Consider the following 17782-nt stretch of genomic DNA (forward strand, 5'->3'; position numbering starts at 1 on the left):
GCTAGCTATACGTCCACAAATCGAGTTTTTCTATTATGTTCACTTTACTTTTAATGTTTATGACTTTTCGAAAATAATTTGTTGTAACTTTGGACGTGTGAATTGTGTTATGTTATGTCAGAAATAATTTAGAATTATATTCACTAAATTTTACATAGTCTTTTAGTCTAATATTACTATTTTACTAATAATATATATCTTTTTATATATATTTAAAGTAAGAGTTTTTCTTAATTATACTTTAACCTAAAATCTCTACAAAAGAAGGATAAATTTTAGTTTTGGTTTAATTTTTTGGGCCTGGCCTCATGAGACGCCAATATGAAAGCCTTCGCGACTTTTTAAACAAATATTTAAGCATTTTATATCTATACGCCTCTCCAATGTTGTGACCTTTTGGTTTCCCCTCTCAACAAAGTAAAAAAAAAAAAAAAAATCGTATCTTTGAGGTAAGATCTCAATCTATGTATTTAAACTTTCCTTTATTACCTTATTGGCTTGAAAGATTACAGTTTTCAATATTATAGATTCAGGTTTTGTGAAGGAAGGTGAATGTTCGAGGAAACGCAAAGACCTCATGTCAGATTTCGAATGGGAAGATGGAGCAATCGAGAAGGTTAAACAAGCGTTTCAAAAAACGAGAGATGTGGTTCTGAAGGAAACGAATAAACGTTTCACTGCGATCCGTGATATGGTGAAAGATTATATGAAGAAGAAGGAAGAATATATCGGCCTCATGTGTCAACTTGAAACGATCGATGCTCAACTCTCGCTAATGAATGATATCTTGGAGGGCCATATCGACTTGGTTGCAGAGCGTAACAGCCTAGAAGAAGGTAGGGTTGTAATTGAGAAATATGTAAAAGAATGTGTTGTTCCTAATATTGATTGGGATAAACTTCGTGTTGCTTTTAGTGGTTAACAATATTAAGAATTTCAGCATAATTGTTTCAAATCTTCGAATAGAGTTTTTATTATCTGTCAAAATTATTTTATTATTCTATAATCCTAAAATTCATAAAAACGATAACATAAATTATAGATATTGACCTGTCTGCGAAATAGAAATTTTAAAATATCTAGGTTTTACAATAAAAATCGAAAATAAACATAAATTAGTGTTGGACTTAAAAATTATCCAGAAATATTCATGGTGATATAGTTTTTATATTCATTGAATGAAATATCTACAAAATATTTAACACTTTTAAAAATCGTAATTTTCTAAAAAAGAATTGGAAATCTAATAATATATTTGGTGATTTGAAATGACCCGACCCGTTTTTAAAAAAAAATAAATAATAAATAATAATAACAAACAATAATCTACAACTAGTGGTCTCATACCCACTAGCCACCTAACCACAATCACAACCAACAGCGGAATAACAAATACCAATAAATAAATAAACAATCTTAAACCATAACAACAATCCAATAATCAAACATCAAGAAACATGAAACCGGCAACCTAAAAATGTTTCTAAAGACTCAACTCTATCAACCTAGAAACGCCAAACAACATACAATCGAGTCCCTAGAACATCCTCTTCTTCATCGCCTTGATTCCACGATCACACTTTGCCTTTACCTGCACAACAAACACATATTGAGAGGCATGAGTATTTGATAAATACTCAGTGAGGCAATCCTCCCATCTACTGGGCTATACAAACAAGCAACAGTGATTCCAATGTTCCAAACAAACAACAAACAAAACATACAAACCAGGAAATCAAACATGTCTCGCTGGAAGGGAGGTGTCGACCGACACAAGCCAAGTGTCGATCGACACTGGCCTTGGTGTCGACCGACACTACCCCACAGTGTCGATCGATGCCCAATTTGCTGGTGTCGACCGACACCAACTGGTGTCGATCGACACTCCCTCTGCAATCGCGATCCGCTCGAAGCCAAGAGTCAAATCTCGCTCCCAACCTCCTCCAAATCGCCCAATACTCAAAACCCAAGCCGGAAACATCCTTAGAAACCTGTAGCAACCAATCCCCAGCAAGTAAACACACAAAACAACAATACACAAGCAAGAACAAGGAAATCAAAGGCTTAGATTAGCCATGGTCATGCACTCACCTCTTTGCAGGAAGATTTGGACCAACAACAACAAATCCTACACTCCCAGCAACCTTCTAACACGTTCCTGGCCCTAGATCCTCACTCCCACAGCAAGATCTCACCAAAAACATCTTGAAATCTCACAAACTCTCTCAAGAACCTTTAGAAACTGTTTTCTCCTCTCTCTCTCTCACTCTCAAACGGCGTAAGACCACAAAAACACGACCATAGGTCGTTTTCCCCCTTTTAAACCTCGGTTCAATGGTTTTCCCTAAACCAAATCGATAATTAAATAGAACTGGTGGAACCAGAGAATGTTGGTGTCGACCGACACCACCATGGTGTCGATCGACACTCATCCCAGAAAACCAAAAATTGGTTCGCGGATGTTACAATTCTCCCTCACCAATATAGATTCGTCCTCGAATCTCGAATAACCATCAGACAAGGACTCCTGTGCAACCGTCTCCACGGCCTGCACTCCTCCGACCAAACTACGAAAGGTCACCTCTAGGCGATAGACTCATGCTCCAGGCATTATTTGCTCTCGACTTTTGGACTTTCCTTTACTCAGAGGCCTAAACCTTGAGTTTTATTGGCTCCTCATCAGGCCGAAACCTGCATGCCATAATGTTGGCTCCTCATCAGGCCAAAGCCTGCATGCCATAATATATAAGGAAGTCCAATACTCGTCTCTCGGGTTCTCACCCTACAGCGCGCCCCCGGATCGTCATCCAAAGTCGATATACCAACCATATTCCCAAGCCACAAAGTCTCAGAATATGGCAGTACTAGAAGAACCTAAGTCCCCCAAGAGTCGCGAGCAAACAATTCTGAACACGTCTGAGTCCTATCCCTATCCAGGTTCCCTTCTCGTGGTTCGCGTAAGACATCACAATGCCCTACCAACCACATATCCCCTCACTGGAATACCTCATGACCTCACATGGATCATCTCACTGCCACAAGGGCCAAACAAATGTCCTCAACAGGACCGTCACAAAGACCAAACAAATGTCCTAAACAGGACCGTCACAAAGAACAAACAAATGTCCTAAAAATGACCGTCACAAAGACCATCTGTCCCGAAGGACCGTCACAAAGACCATCTGTCCCGAAGGACCGTCACAAAGACCATCTGTGCCAAAGGACCGTCACAAAGACCATCTGTCCCGAAAGACCGTCACAAAGACCATCTGTCCCGAAGGACCGTCACAAAGACCACACATCTGGCTAAACAGCCCGCCACAAAGGCCACACAATGTCTCAAAACACCGCCACTAAGGCCACACAATAACTAAAAAGTCCGCCACTAAGGCCACATAAGCCCATCCAAGGCTCTCTCCACTTAAATGGACAAATTTTAACTCACATAAAACTTCCACTTTTACCACTTCCCACTTTTGGAAACTTTCCACTTTAGGAAACTTCTAATTCAGGAAACTTTCCTCCAAAAACCCCGCCTCACGGAAACTTTGTTACTTAGTCGTACAACCAACCATCCCAAGTGACCAAGTAAACAAGAGAGATGGGCTGGAATACTCCATTCCCGCTCCAGCCACGGATTACAGATGGGACCATGCTAGACAGGCTCAAGTCGCGGCTTGCTTTTCATACCACTTCTTGAACCTTGCCTTCATCCTCGCCTCAGGCTCCCAAGGCTTCTCCTCAACACCATCACAGCCCCAAAGGACTCTCATCAAAGGAATCTTCTTCTTCCGAAGTTCCTTAATTCTCCTCTCGAGAACCCTCAATGGTCTCGCCTCCAAAGTCATGTTAGGCTGAAGATCCTCAGGAATCTTAGCTAACAACTGATCATCCTCACGGAGACACTTCCTCAACATAGAAACATGGAAAACCTTATGGAATGAACGCATAACCTCAGGTAACTCCAGTCTATAAGCCACTGGTCCGACACGCTCAATCACTCTGAACGGACCCATATACCTCGGACTCAACTTAGTCTCAGTCAATGACCTATTCGGACTCCGCAACATGGCCATCTTGAGGTACACTCTGTCACCAACCTGAAACTCAAGATCTCTCCTCCTCCTATCGGCATAACTCCTCTGCCGGTCCTGAGCTTCCTTCATGTTCAGCTTGAGAACCCGAATCTTCTCTGAGGTCTCCTGAACAAAATCTGCCCCGTAAATGCTCATCTCCCCCACCTGAGTCCAGCATAATGGTGTACGACACGACCTCCCATATAAAGCATCATAAGGAGCAATCTTAATACTTGCTTGATAACTGTTGTTGTAAGCAAACTCTACCAAGCTCAAATGATCTGCCCAATGGCCTCCCCAATCCAATACGCACATCCTCAGCAAATCCTCCAGCGTCTGGATCGTCCTCTCTGACTGTCCATCTGTATGGGGATGATAAGCTGTACTCATATGCAGCTTAGTGCCCATCTCTGCCTGAAACGCTTTCCAGAACACCGAAGTGAACTTAGAATCCCTATCAAACACAATGTTCGCTGGCACCCCATGCAACCTGACTATCTCCTTCACATACCTCTTAGCCAAGACCGCTGCTCCATCAGTTTTCTTAATGGCCAGAAACTGCACTTGCGCAACTTGGCAAACAAATTCTACTCCCGCAACTTCTCCAGAACTGCCCTCAAATGCACTGCATGCTCTTCAGGACTCTTAGAATAAACCAGGATGTCGTCGATGAAAATGATGACAGACACATCCAGAAACTCTTGAAACACGTTATTCATCAATCTCATAAACGCTGCTGGTGCATTTTTCAACCCAAACGGCGTCGCCACGAACTCATAAACCCATACCTCGTCCTTCTACTTGACGAACAACACCGACGCTCCCCACGATGAAGTGATAAGACGAAAGAATCTCCCATTTACTTCTTCAGCTCTACTAGACTAGTAATCAAGTACGCTGACATCAACTCACCACCACCCGAATATCAACACCTCTTGTCCATAAGAACCTCTAGTAACTTTTCTCTTAGGGAAACTTTCACAAGGTAGCTTAATTCAAAAATAGCTTTCCGCTTGGCAATTCTCCACAGCAAATCATCAATACGAGCGTAATAAAACAAACAAGTACCATACGTTCGCATATTCTGATTCACCGCATCAAATGCTTTGCAAGCCGCTAACTCAAACCACTTGACTTATTCCCTCCAACAAGCTTACCAAAACCTTGAATCTAGCAACCTTGTCCATCTCCAATGGACTTCATCCAACATCGTCGCAACGATTAGTTTATCCTGCCATGAAGGCTTCTCGTGAACTTATGTATCTGGTAAACATGCCTTTCTTGGCTCAAACCTGCTGCAACTCCCCTTCCCGGGACTCCAGCACCACCGGCCGCACAATCCTGGCGCAACAGCCACACATCCATGACCGCCCCGGTCATAAAATCCTGACCCACTGGTCAACACATCCAAAACCCGAGATTAAACCACCATCACTCTCTCGAGGTCTACATTCAATCGTTATGTTTATACTCACGTCCTAGGCATTGTTTGCTCCCAACTTCCTAGTCTTAGGTCGCAACCTTCGAGCCATACCGATCTCACTCTCAGACCACCGTCTTCGAGTTATACCGTCTCACTCTTGGACCACAATCCTCAAGATCTCGGTGTCAGGGAAACTACTCATCCCCTCAGGAGAACATCATCCCCTCTGCCACTCTCGGAGCCCACAGCCCCTCAAGCTATCAGTATTCTGGGAAAACCACCTTCCCGTCAAGAGCAACAATCCTTAAGGACTATAAACATCTTTTGACCAAAGGTACTTCCCGTGGTACGAGTATAACATTACAATGTTACACCTAATATCCAACTGGATTACCCACCAAACAGAGAAATGTCTGCTCCAACTACATATGCCCATCTATCCGCCTCTCTAGGCTCGATACCTCTCGCGAAGAATCTCGCACTGGTCATCTATCACTGCTCCATCCTCCTAACATAAGATGGAAAGTCCTCAACATCCGCAGCCCTTGGCTGCACCCTGCTACATGCGGTACAGTGGAGCCTGCACTGGTACCCCTCACGGTCACCGCTCCAACAGCACATCAACAGATCCGCCAAGCGATTATCTCGACTGATGTACATATATTTTACCTTGTTTTCCCTTAGTTTATTCACAACTTTTGCATCTTTTGCTATCCATTTAGGCCATTATTGTGTAGCTTTAGGACTAATCATGCATTAGAGTATAGTTGCATTGCATTTGCATCTTTTCATGCATAAACAGGTGATTTTGGAGCTTAAGGAGCATGGAAGCAATGCTGAGGAAAAGTGAATCAATCATGAGGAGAAAACAAGAGAGTTAAGGCTGAAGAATCAAGGTCCAGAGTCCAACTCGACCGCACACTCGACCAGACACTCGACCGTGTGCTTAGAAGGACTTGACCGAGTGGAGAATGCACGAGAGAAGCCAGCTCGACCAGCCACTCGACCGAGCACTGGTCGAGTTGACCGAGCCGTTGACTGCTTTGACTTTTTGTATTTTTAGGGCTTCCACCTCATCTCCTATATAAGGCCCTTGTACCTGCAGCCACCAAGAGTCCAGCTTTTTTTAGAGAGTCTAAAACCTTGTTTTTACCTTTTTTAGAATTATTCCTTTGGCACTTTTATTTTATAGATCTTGTACTTCTTTTAAAAGGAGAAAAACAAAGGATTTTTGGATTTTGTTGGTTCCATAACTTTCAAGATATTAAGAATTCGTGTTTGATTCCTTCTTCAATATTGTAGATCTTTGCTTTATCTATCTAATCATGCAAGTTTCATCATTTTCTGGGTTTATGACTTTGATGTTCATCATGTGTTCTTGTGAGTAGTTGCTTAGGATCTTGAGGATGGGTTAGGCTGGGCTGTGTTTGTGGTTTGTTTGATTTGGTCAAGCTTGATTGTTGTAGATCTCTTCTAGGCTAGATGTTCTTAATGCTGATCCTATATCTGAGAGGGTAGGATCTGATTTCAAGCCTCTTAGCATCACACCAATGTCTAAGGAGCATAGATAAGGCTAGATCTAGAGATTATCATTAGGCTTGCTAAGAGATTAGAAGTCTTGTTTGATTTTTGACATATTGCTTAATGCCTGCTTGTGTAGATTCTTTACTTTGTGAGAACAAGTCTAGAGATGCATGAGTTTGATTGTTTCTTTCCATGAGAGTGGATTAAACATGTCTTAGAAATATATGTCTAGAGATTAGCTCAAGTTGTTTGAGATTTGTTGACCAAGTTAGATGACCTCAATCATAGTCCAGCCCATGAATCCCTCCTCAAGACCTTCCTTGTTTATTGATTTCTTAGCTTAAATCCTGTTGTTTGATTCGTTTTGGTATTGCTCTGTTTTTCTTGTGTTGCTCTGTTTTGCGTATTTGTCCAGCTCGACCCTGCACTCGATCAGCACTCCATCGAGTGCTTGCTCGAGTTCCAACCCATAACTTGTGTTCATGATTTGTGTTTGTCCTGTCTCACCCTCATTGCATTTCTGTTGCATTCATTTATTATCTTGTTCATTACTTACCTTGCATTAGTTCAATACTTGCATTCCCATAGTTTCTATTTCTGTTTGTCATAATCACTCTGTTCCATTTGCATTTACCTCCTAGTTCTTGTAGTTTTACTTTCTGCACTTTCAATTTTATCATAGGATTGTTAGTGACAAACAACCTTTACATCTGGCTTGACTTAGACTCATATGCACATCTTGATTATTCACAAACACTCGGATTGGATTGACACCTCTTATACTACAATTGCATAAGGGGAATTGAAACACCCTGACATCCATTCATTCATAAGTCATCATTCCATACATCATTCAACCACCACACCACAAAAATAGTCAGTTTCAATTTGGCGTCGTTGTCCATTTGAGTGTGTTTTGTGACATTTAGGATCAAGAAGTCTAAGATTAAGTTTGTTTATCCACTTGTTCACTACTGATCTCGTTTCTTCTACTGCTTGTCTGTGATTGAGTTTCAGGTACCAGCTCGACCACCAACTCGACCACCACTCGACCGAGTGAGTGATCGAGTCGGAAGCCAGATTCAAATAGACTTCACATCTCAGTCTACTCGACCTTCAACTCGTGCCAGTGCTCGATCGAGTGTCCGTTTGAGTCTGTAACCATGTTTCAAAGTAGTCAGTTCCATTATGCACCCATGCACCATCAACAAGGTTTCCAGACTCAATGGTGTCACCCTCCAGCGTTTCAGACCTACCAAGCCCATGAACCTGACTTAAGAGCTATGCTGCAACAGCTGTTGCTTGGGCAAGCCAATAAGCAGATTGAGGAAGCAAGGCAGTTTGAAGAGCTGACCCAGAAGTTGAATTCTTATTCTAATGACCTGAGTAACAAGCTTGAAAGTCTGACCTCTACATTCCAGTACATGGAGACCTCCATTGCTTCTACTTCAACTCCTAAGTCCCACCAATTTCCTGAACATGCTAGTCAAAACCAAAGGGAGTTCACTGTTAACGCCATACATCTCCATGAGGAAAATGTCACTGAGGACAGTGCGGTTCAAGGTGGGGAGGATTCGTCACTAATTGAAGCCCAGAGTGAAGGTTTTACTGAGCAGACTGAAGTAGAAGAAAAACTCGACCAGGTGCTCGACCACACACACGGCCGAGTACCTGATCGAGTGGTCGATCGAGTTGAAGACACAGAAGCTGTCAAGCCTGCTAAGTACATTCCTCCTGCTTACAAGCCACCTCTACCATTCCCAGGACGTTTCAAGGCACAAAAAATAAGGGAACTGAGGGAGATCATTGAGCAAAAGGAAAAGATGGCTTTACAACAAGCGGAAGAGAAAGCTTTGAAGGAAGAAGTTGTGATTGAGAAGAAAGAAGTGATGACCATACAAGAGGTCATCATTGCTTACCAAGAAGAAGAGAGAGGACCTGCCTTGGAACAGTATGCTCCATATCCTCTCTATCAAGATTTTTTGCTTGAGATGTCAAAGAAGAAGGCTCATGATCAAGACATGAGGGATTTGAAAAAGATTGGGAAAGCTGTTATCCCAACAAAGCTTAAGGATCCAGGCTCATTCAACCTACCCTGCTCCATCAGCTACATGCATTTCAACAAGTGCCTTTGTGATTTAGGGGCTTCAGTGAGTTTGATGCCATACTCAGTGGCTGAGAAGTTAGGTTATGAAGATTTCAAGGCAAGCAACTTCTATATCACTCTAGCAGATGGGTCCAAGAGGGATGTGGTTGGAGTGATCGAGAGCTTCCCAGTCAAGATAGGAGAAGCAAGGATCCCAACTGATTTTGCAATCATGAGCATGGAACATGAGCCTGAAGACCCTCTTATCTTGGGAAGGCCATTCTTAGCCACAGCTGGGGCTGTAATTGATGTGAAGATGGGGACTATCAAGCTCCACCTGACTGAAGACTTCACTATGAAATTTGACATTAACAACCCTACTAATCTGCCTTCCATCAATGATCCACCTTACACTATCAAAAGAAACGAGGATCATGAGGTCTCAAGTAAAGAAACACCTTCAGGTGCTAAGCTATCCTTTCAAGAAGAATCAGTGGAGAGGCTTAAGAATTCTCTTCAAGAACTGACTAATTTGGTGAAGGAACTCCAAGTTAAGCTGAACAAGAGGTCTTTGAAGAAGGCAAGACTAAGACTCAAGCTTAAGAAGAAACAAAGTTCAAGTGTTAAGGAAGTAGTGATCAAGAAGGAACACCAAGGTTACCAAGTAGAACCAGGGGGATTTCATCACCTCCTTGGTATCTAGATCAAGTCTAAGAAGGAAACCAAAGTCAAGCTTAGTGACTTTAAACAAGCTCACTAGGGAGGAAGTCCCTAAGGTATCCTCTGTAAATATGGTTTATTTTCCTTGTAGTTTTGATGTGTTTTCTTTTATGTTTGTGTTGGACAGGCCTTTAGGTGAAAATGTAGTTGGGTAAGGAGAGATTTAGACTTGGAGAAGGAAACTCGCAGGCCCACTCGACCTGCCCACGAGAGGTACTCGACCGAGCTAGAAAGGAATTAAGGCCCATTTGATCTTCAAATCGCTAGAACGATCAAGTGGAGGGAAGAACAAGAAGAAAAATTTTGAAATTTCAAAATTTGGTCAAGGTGCTCGACCGTGTACAGTCGAGTGTGGGGTCGAGTGGCAACAAAAAGCAGGTCAAAGATACCCATTTCAAATTTGAATGGTATGGACGCTCCACCCTTGTCTCTTTGTCCCCTTAGCTTCTTTATATAGACCTTGCACGAGATTATACCTCTCACATTCTCTCATTTGCTCAAAACAATTAAATTCAAGTTTTAAAGTCTCTCTCATAGCTTATCTTTTGCTCAAGCTTAGTTCTTTCAAGTTTTTGGGTCACTAACCTATTAACTTTGAGCTTTGAGTCTATTCCCTTCATTTCTTTTTGAAAAATGTCTTCAAGGATCACTAGGAAGTCTCAACAAACCGCTGCAAACTCCATGGAACGTCATGATGCTAGACTTGAATCAAGAGGAGAAGCTGGAAGAGCCACTCGACGCCCCACTCGATCATGCACTCGACCGAGTGGCGGTTTGAGCAGCCGGTCGAGCCAGATGCCGTGTCCAAGGAGAGAGTCAGTTGAGGAAGATCCTGAGAGGACTGAAAGTGAGGAGGAAAGGGAGCCAACTCTCAATGAGTTCATGAGGAGACACAAGACCAAAGGGAAGAGGCCAGCAGTTGAGGTTGAACAAGAGGAGAGTGAGAATGAGAGTGAGGAAGAAAGTGAAGAAGAAGAGTTAGAGGATGATGGAGAAGCTGAGTCTTGTGGGTTGTCAAAGAGGCAACTTTATGATGCTTTCATGAGAATGGAGTTCTTAGGGACTAGATATCCACACAAGGAAACCATGGAGAAGCTAGCCATTGATGAAGATGTGGAGTATCTCTTTGAGAAGAGCAACCTAACCAAGTTTATGGGGCTTTGCATGGAGGGCTACAAAGAAGAGAGTTGTGAGTTCCTAATCACTGTCAAGCTGACCACATATGCAAGATGACCTCAATCATAGTCAATCATAGTCAATCATAGTCAAGATGACTATGATTGAGGTCATCTTGCATATGTGGTCAGCTTGACAGTGATTAGGAACTCACAACTCTCTTCTTTGTAGCCCTCCATGCAAAGTCCCATAAACTTGGTTAGGTTGCTCTTCTCAAAGAGATACTCCACATCTTCATCAATGGCTAGCTTCTCCATGATTTCCTTGTGTGGATATCTAGTCCCTAAGAACTCCATTCTCATGAAAGCATCATAAAGTTGCCCCTTTGACAACCCACAAGACTCAGCTTCTCCATCATCCTCTAACTCTTCTTCTTCACTTTCTTCCTCACTCTCATTCTCACTCTCCTCTTGTTCAACCTCAACTGCTGGCCTCTTCCCTTTGGCCTTGTGTCTCCTCATGAACTCATTGAGAGTTGGCTCCCTTTCCTCCTCACTTTCAGTCCTCTCAGGATCTTCCTCAACTGACTCTCTCCTTGGACACGACATCTGGCTCGACCGGCTGCTCGAACCGCAACTCGGTCGAGTGCATAATCGAGTGGGGCGTCGATTGGCTCTTCCAGCTTCTCCTCTTGATTCAAGGCTAGCATCATGACGTTCCATGGAGTTTGCAGCGGTTTGTTGAGACTTCCTAGTGATCCTTGAAGACATTTTTCAAAAAGAACTGAAGGGAATAGACTCAAAGCTCAAAGTTAATAGGTTAGTGACCCAAAAACTTGAAAGAACTAAGCTTGAGCAAAAGATAAGCTATGAGAGAGACTTTAAAACTTGAATTTAATTGTTTTGAGCAAATGAGAGAATGTGAGAGGTATAATCTCGTGCAAGGTCTATATAAAGAAGCTAAGGGGACAAAGAGACAAGGGTGGAGCGTCCATACCATTCAAATTTGAAATGGGAATCTTTGACCTGCTTTTTGCTGCCACTCGACCCCACACTCGACTGTACACGGTCGAGCACCTTGACCAAATTTTGAAATTTCAAAATTTTTCTTCTTGTTCTTCCCTCCACTTGATCGTTCTAGCGAATTGAAGATCAAATGGGCCTTAATTCCTTTCTAGCTCGGTCGAGTACCTCTCGTGGGTAGGTCGAGTGGGCCTGCGAGTTTCCTTCTCCAAGTCTAAATCTCTCCTTACCCAACTACATTTTCACCTAAAGGCCTGTCCAACACAAACATAAAAGAAAACACATCAAAACTACAAGGAAAATAAACCATATTTACAGAGGATACCTTAGGGACTTCCTCCCTAGTGAGCTTGTTTAAAGTCACTAAGCTTGACTTTGGTTTCCTTCTTAGACTTGATCTAGATACCAAGGAGGTGATGAAATCCCCCCCTGGTTCTACTTGGTAACCTTGGTGTTCCTTCTTGATCACTACTTCCTTAACACTTGAACTTTGTTTCTTCTTAAGCTTGAGTCTTAGTCTTGCCTTCTTCAAAGACCTCTTGTTCAGCTTAACTTGGAGTTCCTTCACCAAATTAGTCAGTTCTTGAAGAGAATTCTTAAGCCTCTCCACTGATTCTTCTTGAAAGGATAGCTTAGCACCTGAAGGTGTTTCTTTACTTGAGACCTCATGATCCTCGTTTCTTTTGATAGTGTAAGGTGGATCATTGATGGAAGGCAGATTAGTAGGGTTGTTAATGTCAAATTTCATAGTGAAGTCTTCAGTCAGGTGGAGCTTGATAGTCCCCATCTTCACATCAATTACAGCCCCAGCTGTGGCTAAGAATGGCCTTCCCAAGATAAGAGGGTCTTCAGGCTCATGTTCCATGCTCATGATTGCAAAATCAGTTGGGATCCTTGCTTCTCCTATCTTGACTGGGAAGCTCTCGATCACTCCAACCACATCCCTCTTGGACCCATCTGCTAGAGTGATATAGAAGTTGCTTGCCTTGAAATCTTCATAACCTAACTTCTCAGCCACTGAGTATGGCATCAAACTCACTGAAGCCCCTAAATCACAAAGGCACTTGTTGAAATGCATGTAGCTGATGGAGCAGGGTAGGTTGAATGAGCCTGGATCCTTAAGCTTTGTTGGGATAACAGCTTTCCCAATCTTTTTCAAATCCCTCATGTCTTGATCATGAGCCTTCTTCTTTGACATCTCAAGCAAAAAATCTTGATAGAGAGGATATGGAGCATACTGTTCCAAGGCAGGTCCTCTCTCTTCTTCTTGGTAAGCAATGATGACCTCTTGTATGGTCATCACTTCTTTCTTCTCAATCACAACTTCTTCCTTCAAAGCTTTCTCTTCCGCTTGTTGTAAAGCCATCTTTTCCTTTTGCTCAATGATCTCCCTCAGTTCCCTTATTTTTTGTGCCTTGAAACGTCCTGGGAATGGTAGAGGTGGCTTGTAAGCAGGAGGAATGTACTTAGCAGGCTTGACAGCTTCTGTGTCTTCAACTCGATCGACCACTCGATCAGGTACTCGGCCGTGTGTGTGGTCGAGCACCTGGTCGAGTTTTTCTTCTACTTCAGTCTGCTCAGTAAAACCTTCACTCTGGGCTTCAATTAGTGACGAATCCTCCCCACCTTGAACCGCACTGTCCTCAGTGACATTTTCCTCATGGAGATGTATGGCGTTAACAGTGAACTCCCTTTGGTTTTGACTAGCATGTTCAGGAAATTGGTGGGACTTAGGAGTTGAAGTAGAAGCAATGGAGGTCTCCATGTACTGGAATGTAGAGGTCAGACTTTCAAGCTTGTTACTCAGGTCATTAGAATAAGAATTCAACTTCTGGGTCAGCTCTTCAAACTGCCTTGCTTCCTCAATCTGCTTATTGGCTTGCCCAAGCAACAGCTGTTGCAGCATAGCTCTTAAGTCAGGTTCATGGGCTTGGTAGGTCTGAAACGCTGGAGGGTGACACCATTGAGTCTGGAAACCTTGTTGATGGTGCATGGGTGCATAATGGAACTGACTACTTTGAAACATGGTTACAGACTCGAACGGACACTCGATCGAGCACTGGCACGAGTTGAAGGTCGAGTAGACTTAGATGTGAAGTCTATTTGAATCTGGCTTCCGACTCGATCAAGTACTCGATCACTCACTCGGTCGAGTGGTGGTCGAGTTGGTGGTCGAGCTGGTACCTGAAACTCAATCACAGACAAGCAGTAGAAGAAACGAGATCAGTAGTGAACAAGTGGATAAACAAACTTAATCTTAGACTTCTTGATCCTAAATGTCACAAAACACACTCAAATGGACAACGACGCCAAATTGAAACTGACTATTTTTGTGGTGTGGTGGTTGAATGATGTCTGGAATGATGACTTATGAATGAATGGATGTCAGGGTGTTTCAATTCCCCTTATGCAATTGTAGTATAAGAGGTGTCAATCCAATCCGAGTGTTTGTGAACAATCAAGATGTGCATATGAGTCTAAGTCAAGCCAGATGTAAAGGTTGTTTGTCACTAACAATCCTATGATAAAATTGAAAGTGCAGAAAGTAAAACTACAAGAACTAGGAGGTAAATGCAAATGGAACAGAGTGATTATGACAAACAGAAATAGAAACTATGGGAATGCAAGTATTGAACTAATGCAAGGTAAGTAATGAACAAGATAATAAATGAATGCAACAGAAATGCAATGAGGGTGAGACAGGACAAACACAAATCATGAACACAAGTTATGGGTTGGAACTCGAGCAAGCACTCGATGGAGTGCTGATCGAGTGCAGGGTCGAGCTGGACAAATACGCAAAACAGAGCAACACAAGAAAAACAGAGCAATACCAAAACGAATCAAACAACAGGATTTAAGCTAAGAAATCAATAAACAAGGAAGGTCTTGAGGAGGGATTCATGGGCTGGACTATGATTGAGGTCATCTAACTTGGTCAACAAATCTCAAACAACTTGAGCTAATCTCTAGACATATATTTCTAAGACATGTTTAATCCACTCTCATGGCAAGAAACAATCAAACTCATGCATCTCTAGACTTGTTCTCACAAAGTAAAGAATCTACACAAGCAGGCATTAAGCAATATGTCAAAAATCAAACAAGACTTCTAATCTCTTAGCAAGCCTAATGATAATCTCTAGATCTAGCCTTATCTATGCTCCTTAGACATTGGTGTGATGCTAAGAGGCTTGAAATCAGATCCTACCCTCTCAAATATAGGATCAGCATTAAGAACATCTAGCCTAGAAGAGATCTACAACAATCAAGCTTGACCAAATCAAACAAACCACAAACACAGCCCAGCCTAACCCATCCTCAAGATCCTAAGCAACTACTCACAAGAACACATGATGAACATCAAAGTCATAAACCCAGAAAATGATGAAACTTGCATGATTAGATAGATAAAGCAAAGATCTACAATATTGAAGAAGGAATCAAACACGAATTCTTAATATCTTGAAAGTTATGGAACCAACAAAATCCAAAAATCCTTTGTTTTTCTCCTTTTAAAAGAAGTACAAGATCTATAAAATAAAAGTGCAAAAGGAATAATTCTAAAAAAGGTAAAAACAAGGTTTTAGACTCTCTAAAAAAAGCTGGACTCTTGGTGGCTGCAGGTACAAGGGCCTTATATAGGAGATGAGGTGGAAGCCCTAAAAATACAAAAAGTCAAAGCAGTCAACGGCTCGGTCAACTCGACCAGTGCTCGGTCGAGTGGCTGGTCGAGCTGGCTTCTCTCGTGCATTCTCCACTCGGTCAAGTCCTTCTAAGCACACGGTCGAGTGTCTGGTCGAGTGTGCGGTCGAGTTGGACTCTGGACCTTGATTCTTCAGCCTTAACTCTCTTGTTTTCTCCTCATGATTGCTTCACTTTTCCTCAACATTGCTTCCATGCTCCTTAAGCTCCAAAATCACCTGTATATGCATGAAAAGATGCAAATGCAATGCAACTATACTCTAATGCATGATTAGTCCTAAAGCTACACAATAATGGCCTAAATGGATAGCAAAAGATGCAAAAGTTGTGAATAAACTAAGGGAAAACAAGGTAAAATATATGTACATCAGTCGAGATAATCGCTTGGCGGATCTGTTGATGTGCTGTTGGAGCGGTGACCGTGAGGGGTACCAGTGCAGGCTCCACTGTACCGCATGTAGCAGGGTGCAGCCAAGGGCTGCGGATGTTGAGGACTTTCCATCTTATGTTAGGAGGATGGAGCAGTGATAGATGACCAGTGCGAGATTCTTCGCGAGAGGTATCGAGCCTAGAGAGGCGGATAGATGGGCATATGTAGTTGGAGCAGACATTTCTCTGTTTGGTGGGTAATCCAGTTGGATATTAGGTGTAACATTGTAATGTTATACTCGTACCACGGGAAGTACCTTTGGTCAAAAGATGTTTATAGTCCTTAAGGATTGTTGCTCTTGACGGGAAGGTGGTTTTCCCAGAATACTGATAGCTTGAGGGGCTGTGGGCTCCGAGAGTGGCAGAGGGGATGATGTTCTCCTGAGGGGATGAGTAGTTTCCCTGACACCGAGATCTTGAGGATTGTGGTCCAAGAGTGAGACGGTATAACTCGAAGAGGATGTTCTAGGACTCCATGCCACACACAATTGACTAACTCACATAATCAATCAAGATATGCAAATCCCAAACATCTACAACACAAAGCCTAGTGAACCCAAACCTAGAACCGTAAGGGCTCTGATACCAAACTGAAACGACCCGACCCGTTTTTTTTTTTAAATAAATAATAAATAATAAATAATAATAACAAACAATAATCTACAACTAGTGGTCTCATACCCACTAGCCACCTAACCACAATCACAACCAACAGCGGAATAACAAATACCAATATCCAATAAGTAAATAAACAATCTTAAACCATAACAACAATCCAATAATCAAACATCAAGAAACATGAAACCGGCAACCTAACAATATTTCTAAAGACTCAACTCTAGCAACCTAGAAACGCCAGACAACATACAATCGAGTTCCTAGAACATCCTCCTTTCATCGCCTTGATTCCACGATCACACTTTGCCTTTACCTGCACCACAAACACATATTGAGATGCATGAGTATTTGATAAACACTCAGTGAGGCAATCCTCCCTTCTACTGGGCTATACACACAAGCAACAGTGATTCCAATGTTCCAAACAAACAACAAACAAAACATACAAACTTGGAAATCAAACATGTCTCGCTGGAAGGGAGGTGTCGACGGACACCAGCCAAGTGTCGACCGACACTGGCCTTGGTGTCGACCGACACTACCCCACAGTGTCGATCGATGCCCAATTTGCTGGTGTCGACCATCACCAAGTGGTGTCGATCGACACTCCCTCTGCAATCGCAATCCGCTCGAAGCCGAGAGTCGAATCTCTCTCCCAACCTCCTCCAAATCGCCCAATACTCAAAACCCAAGCCGGAAACATCCTTAGAAACCTGTAGCAACCAATCCCCAGCAAGAAAACACACAAAACAACAACACACAAGCAAGAACAAGGAAATCAAAGGCTTAGATTCGCCATGGTCATGCACTCACCTCTTTGCAGGAAGATTTGGACCAACAGCAACAAATCCTACACTCCCAGCAAGATCTCACCAAAAACACCTTGAAATCTCACAAACTCTCTCAAGAACCTTTAGAAACTGTTTTCTCCTCTCTCTCTCACTCTCAAACGGCGTAAGACCACAAAAACACGACCCTAGGTCGTTTTCCCCCTTTTAAACCTCGGTTCAATGTTTTTCTCTAAACCAAACCGGTCCAAATCGATAATTAAATCGAACCAGAG

At 42.5% G+C, this 17782-nt stretch overlaps 1 protein-coding gene across 1 annotated transcript; it reads left to right on the plus strand.

Moving 5' to 3' along the window:
• Window positions 1-8846: 8846 nt before the first annotated feature.
• Window positions 8847-9664, plus strand: LOC147940090 (uncharacterized). The gene is made up of 3 exons (XM_087461140.1): window positions 8847-8927; window positions 9024-9555; window positions 9651-9664. Exons 1-3 carry the CDS (start codon window positions 8847-8849, stop codon window positions 9662-9664), a joined length of 627 nt encoding a protein of 208 aa, XP_087317266.1.
• The last annotated feature ends 8118 nt before the right edge of the window (window positions 9665-17782 follow it).

Source organism: Camelina sativa, chromosome 8 (assembly GCF_030686135.1).
Source record: "Camelina sativa cultivar CO46 ecotype springtype chromosome 8, ASM3068613v1".
In the NCBI taxonomy this organism is placed as follows: domain Eukaryota; kingdom Viridiplantae; phylum Streptophyta; class Magnoliopsida; order Brassicales; family Brassicaceae; genus Camelina; species Camelina sativa.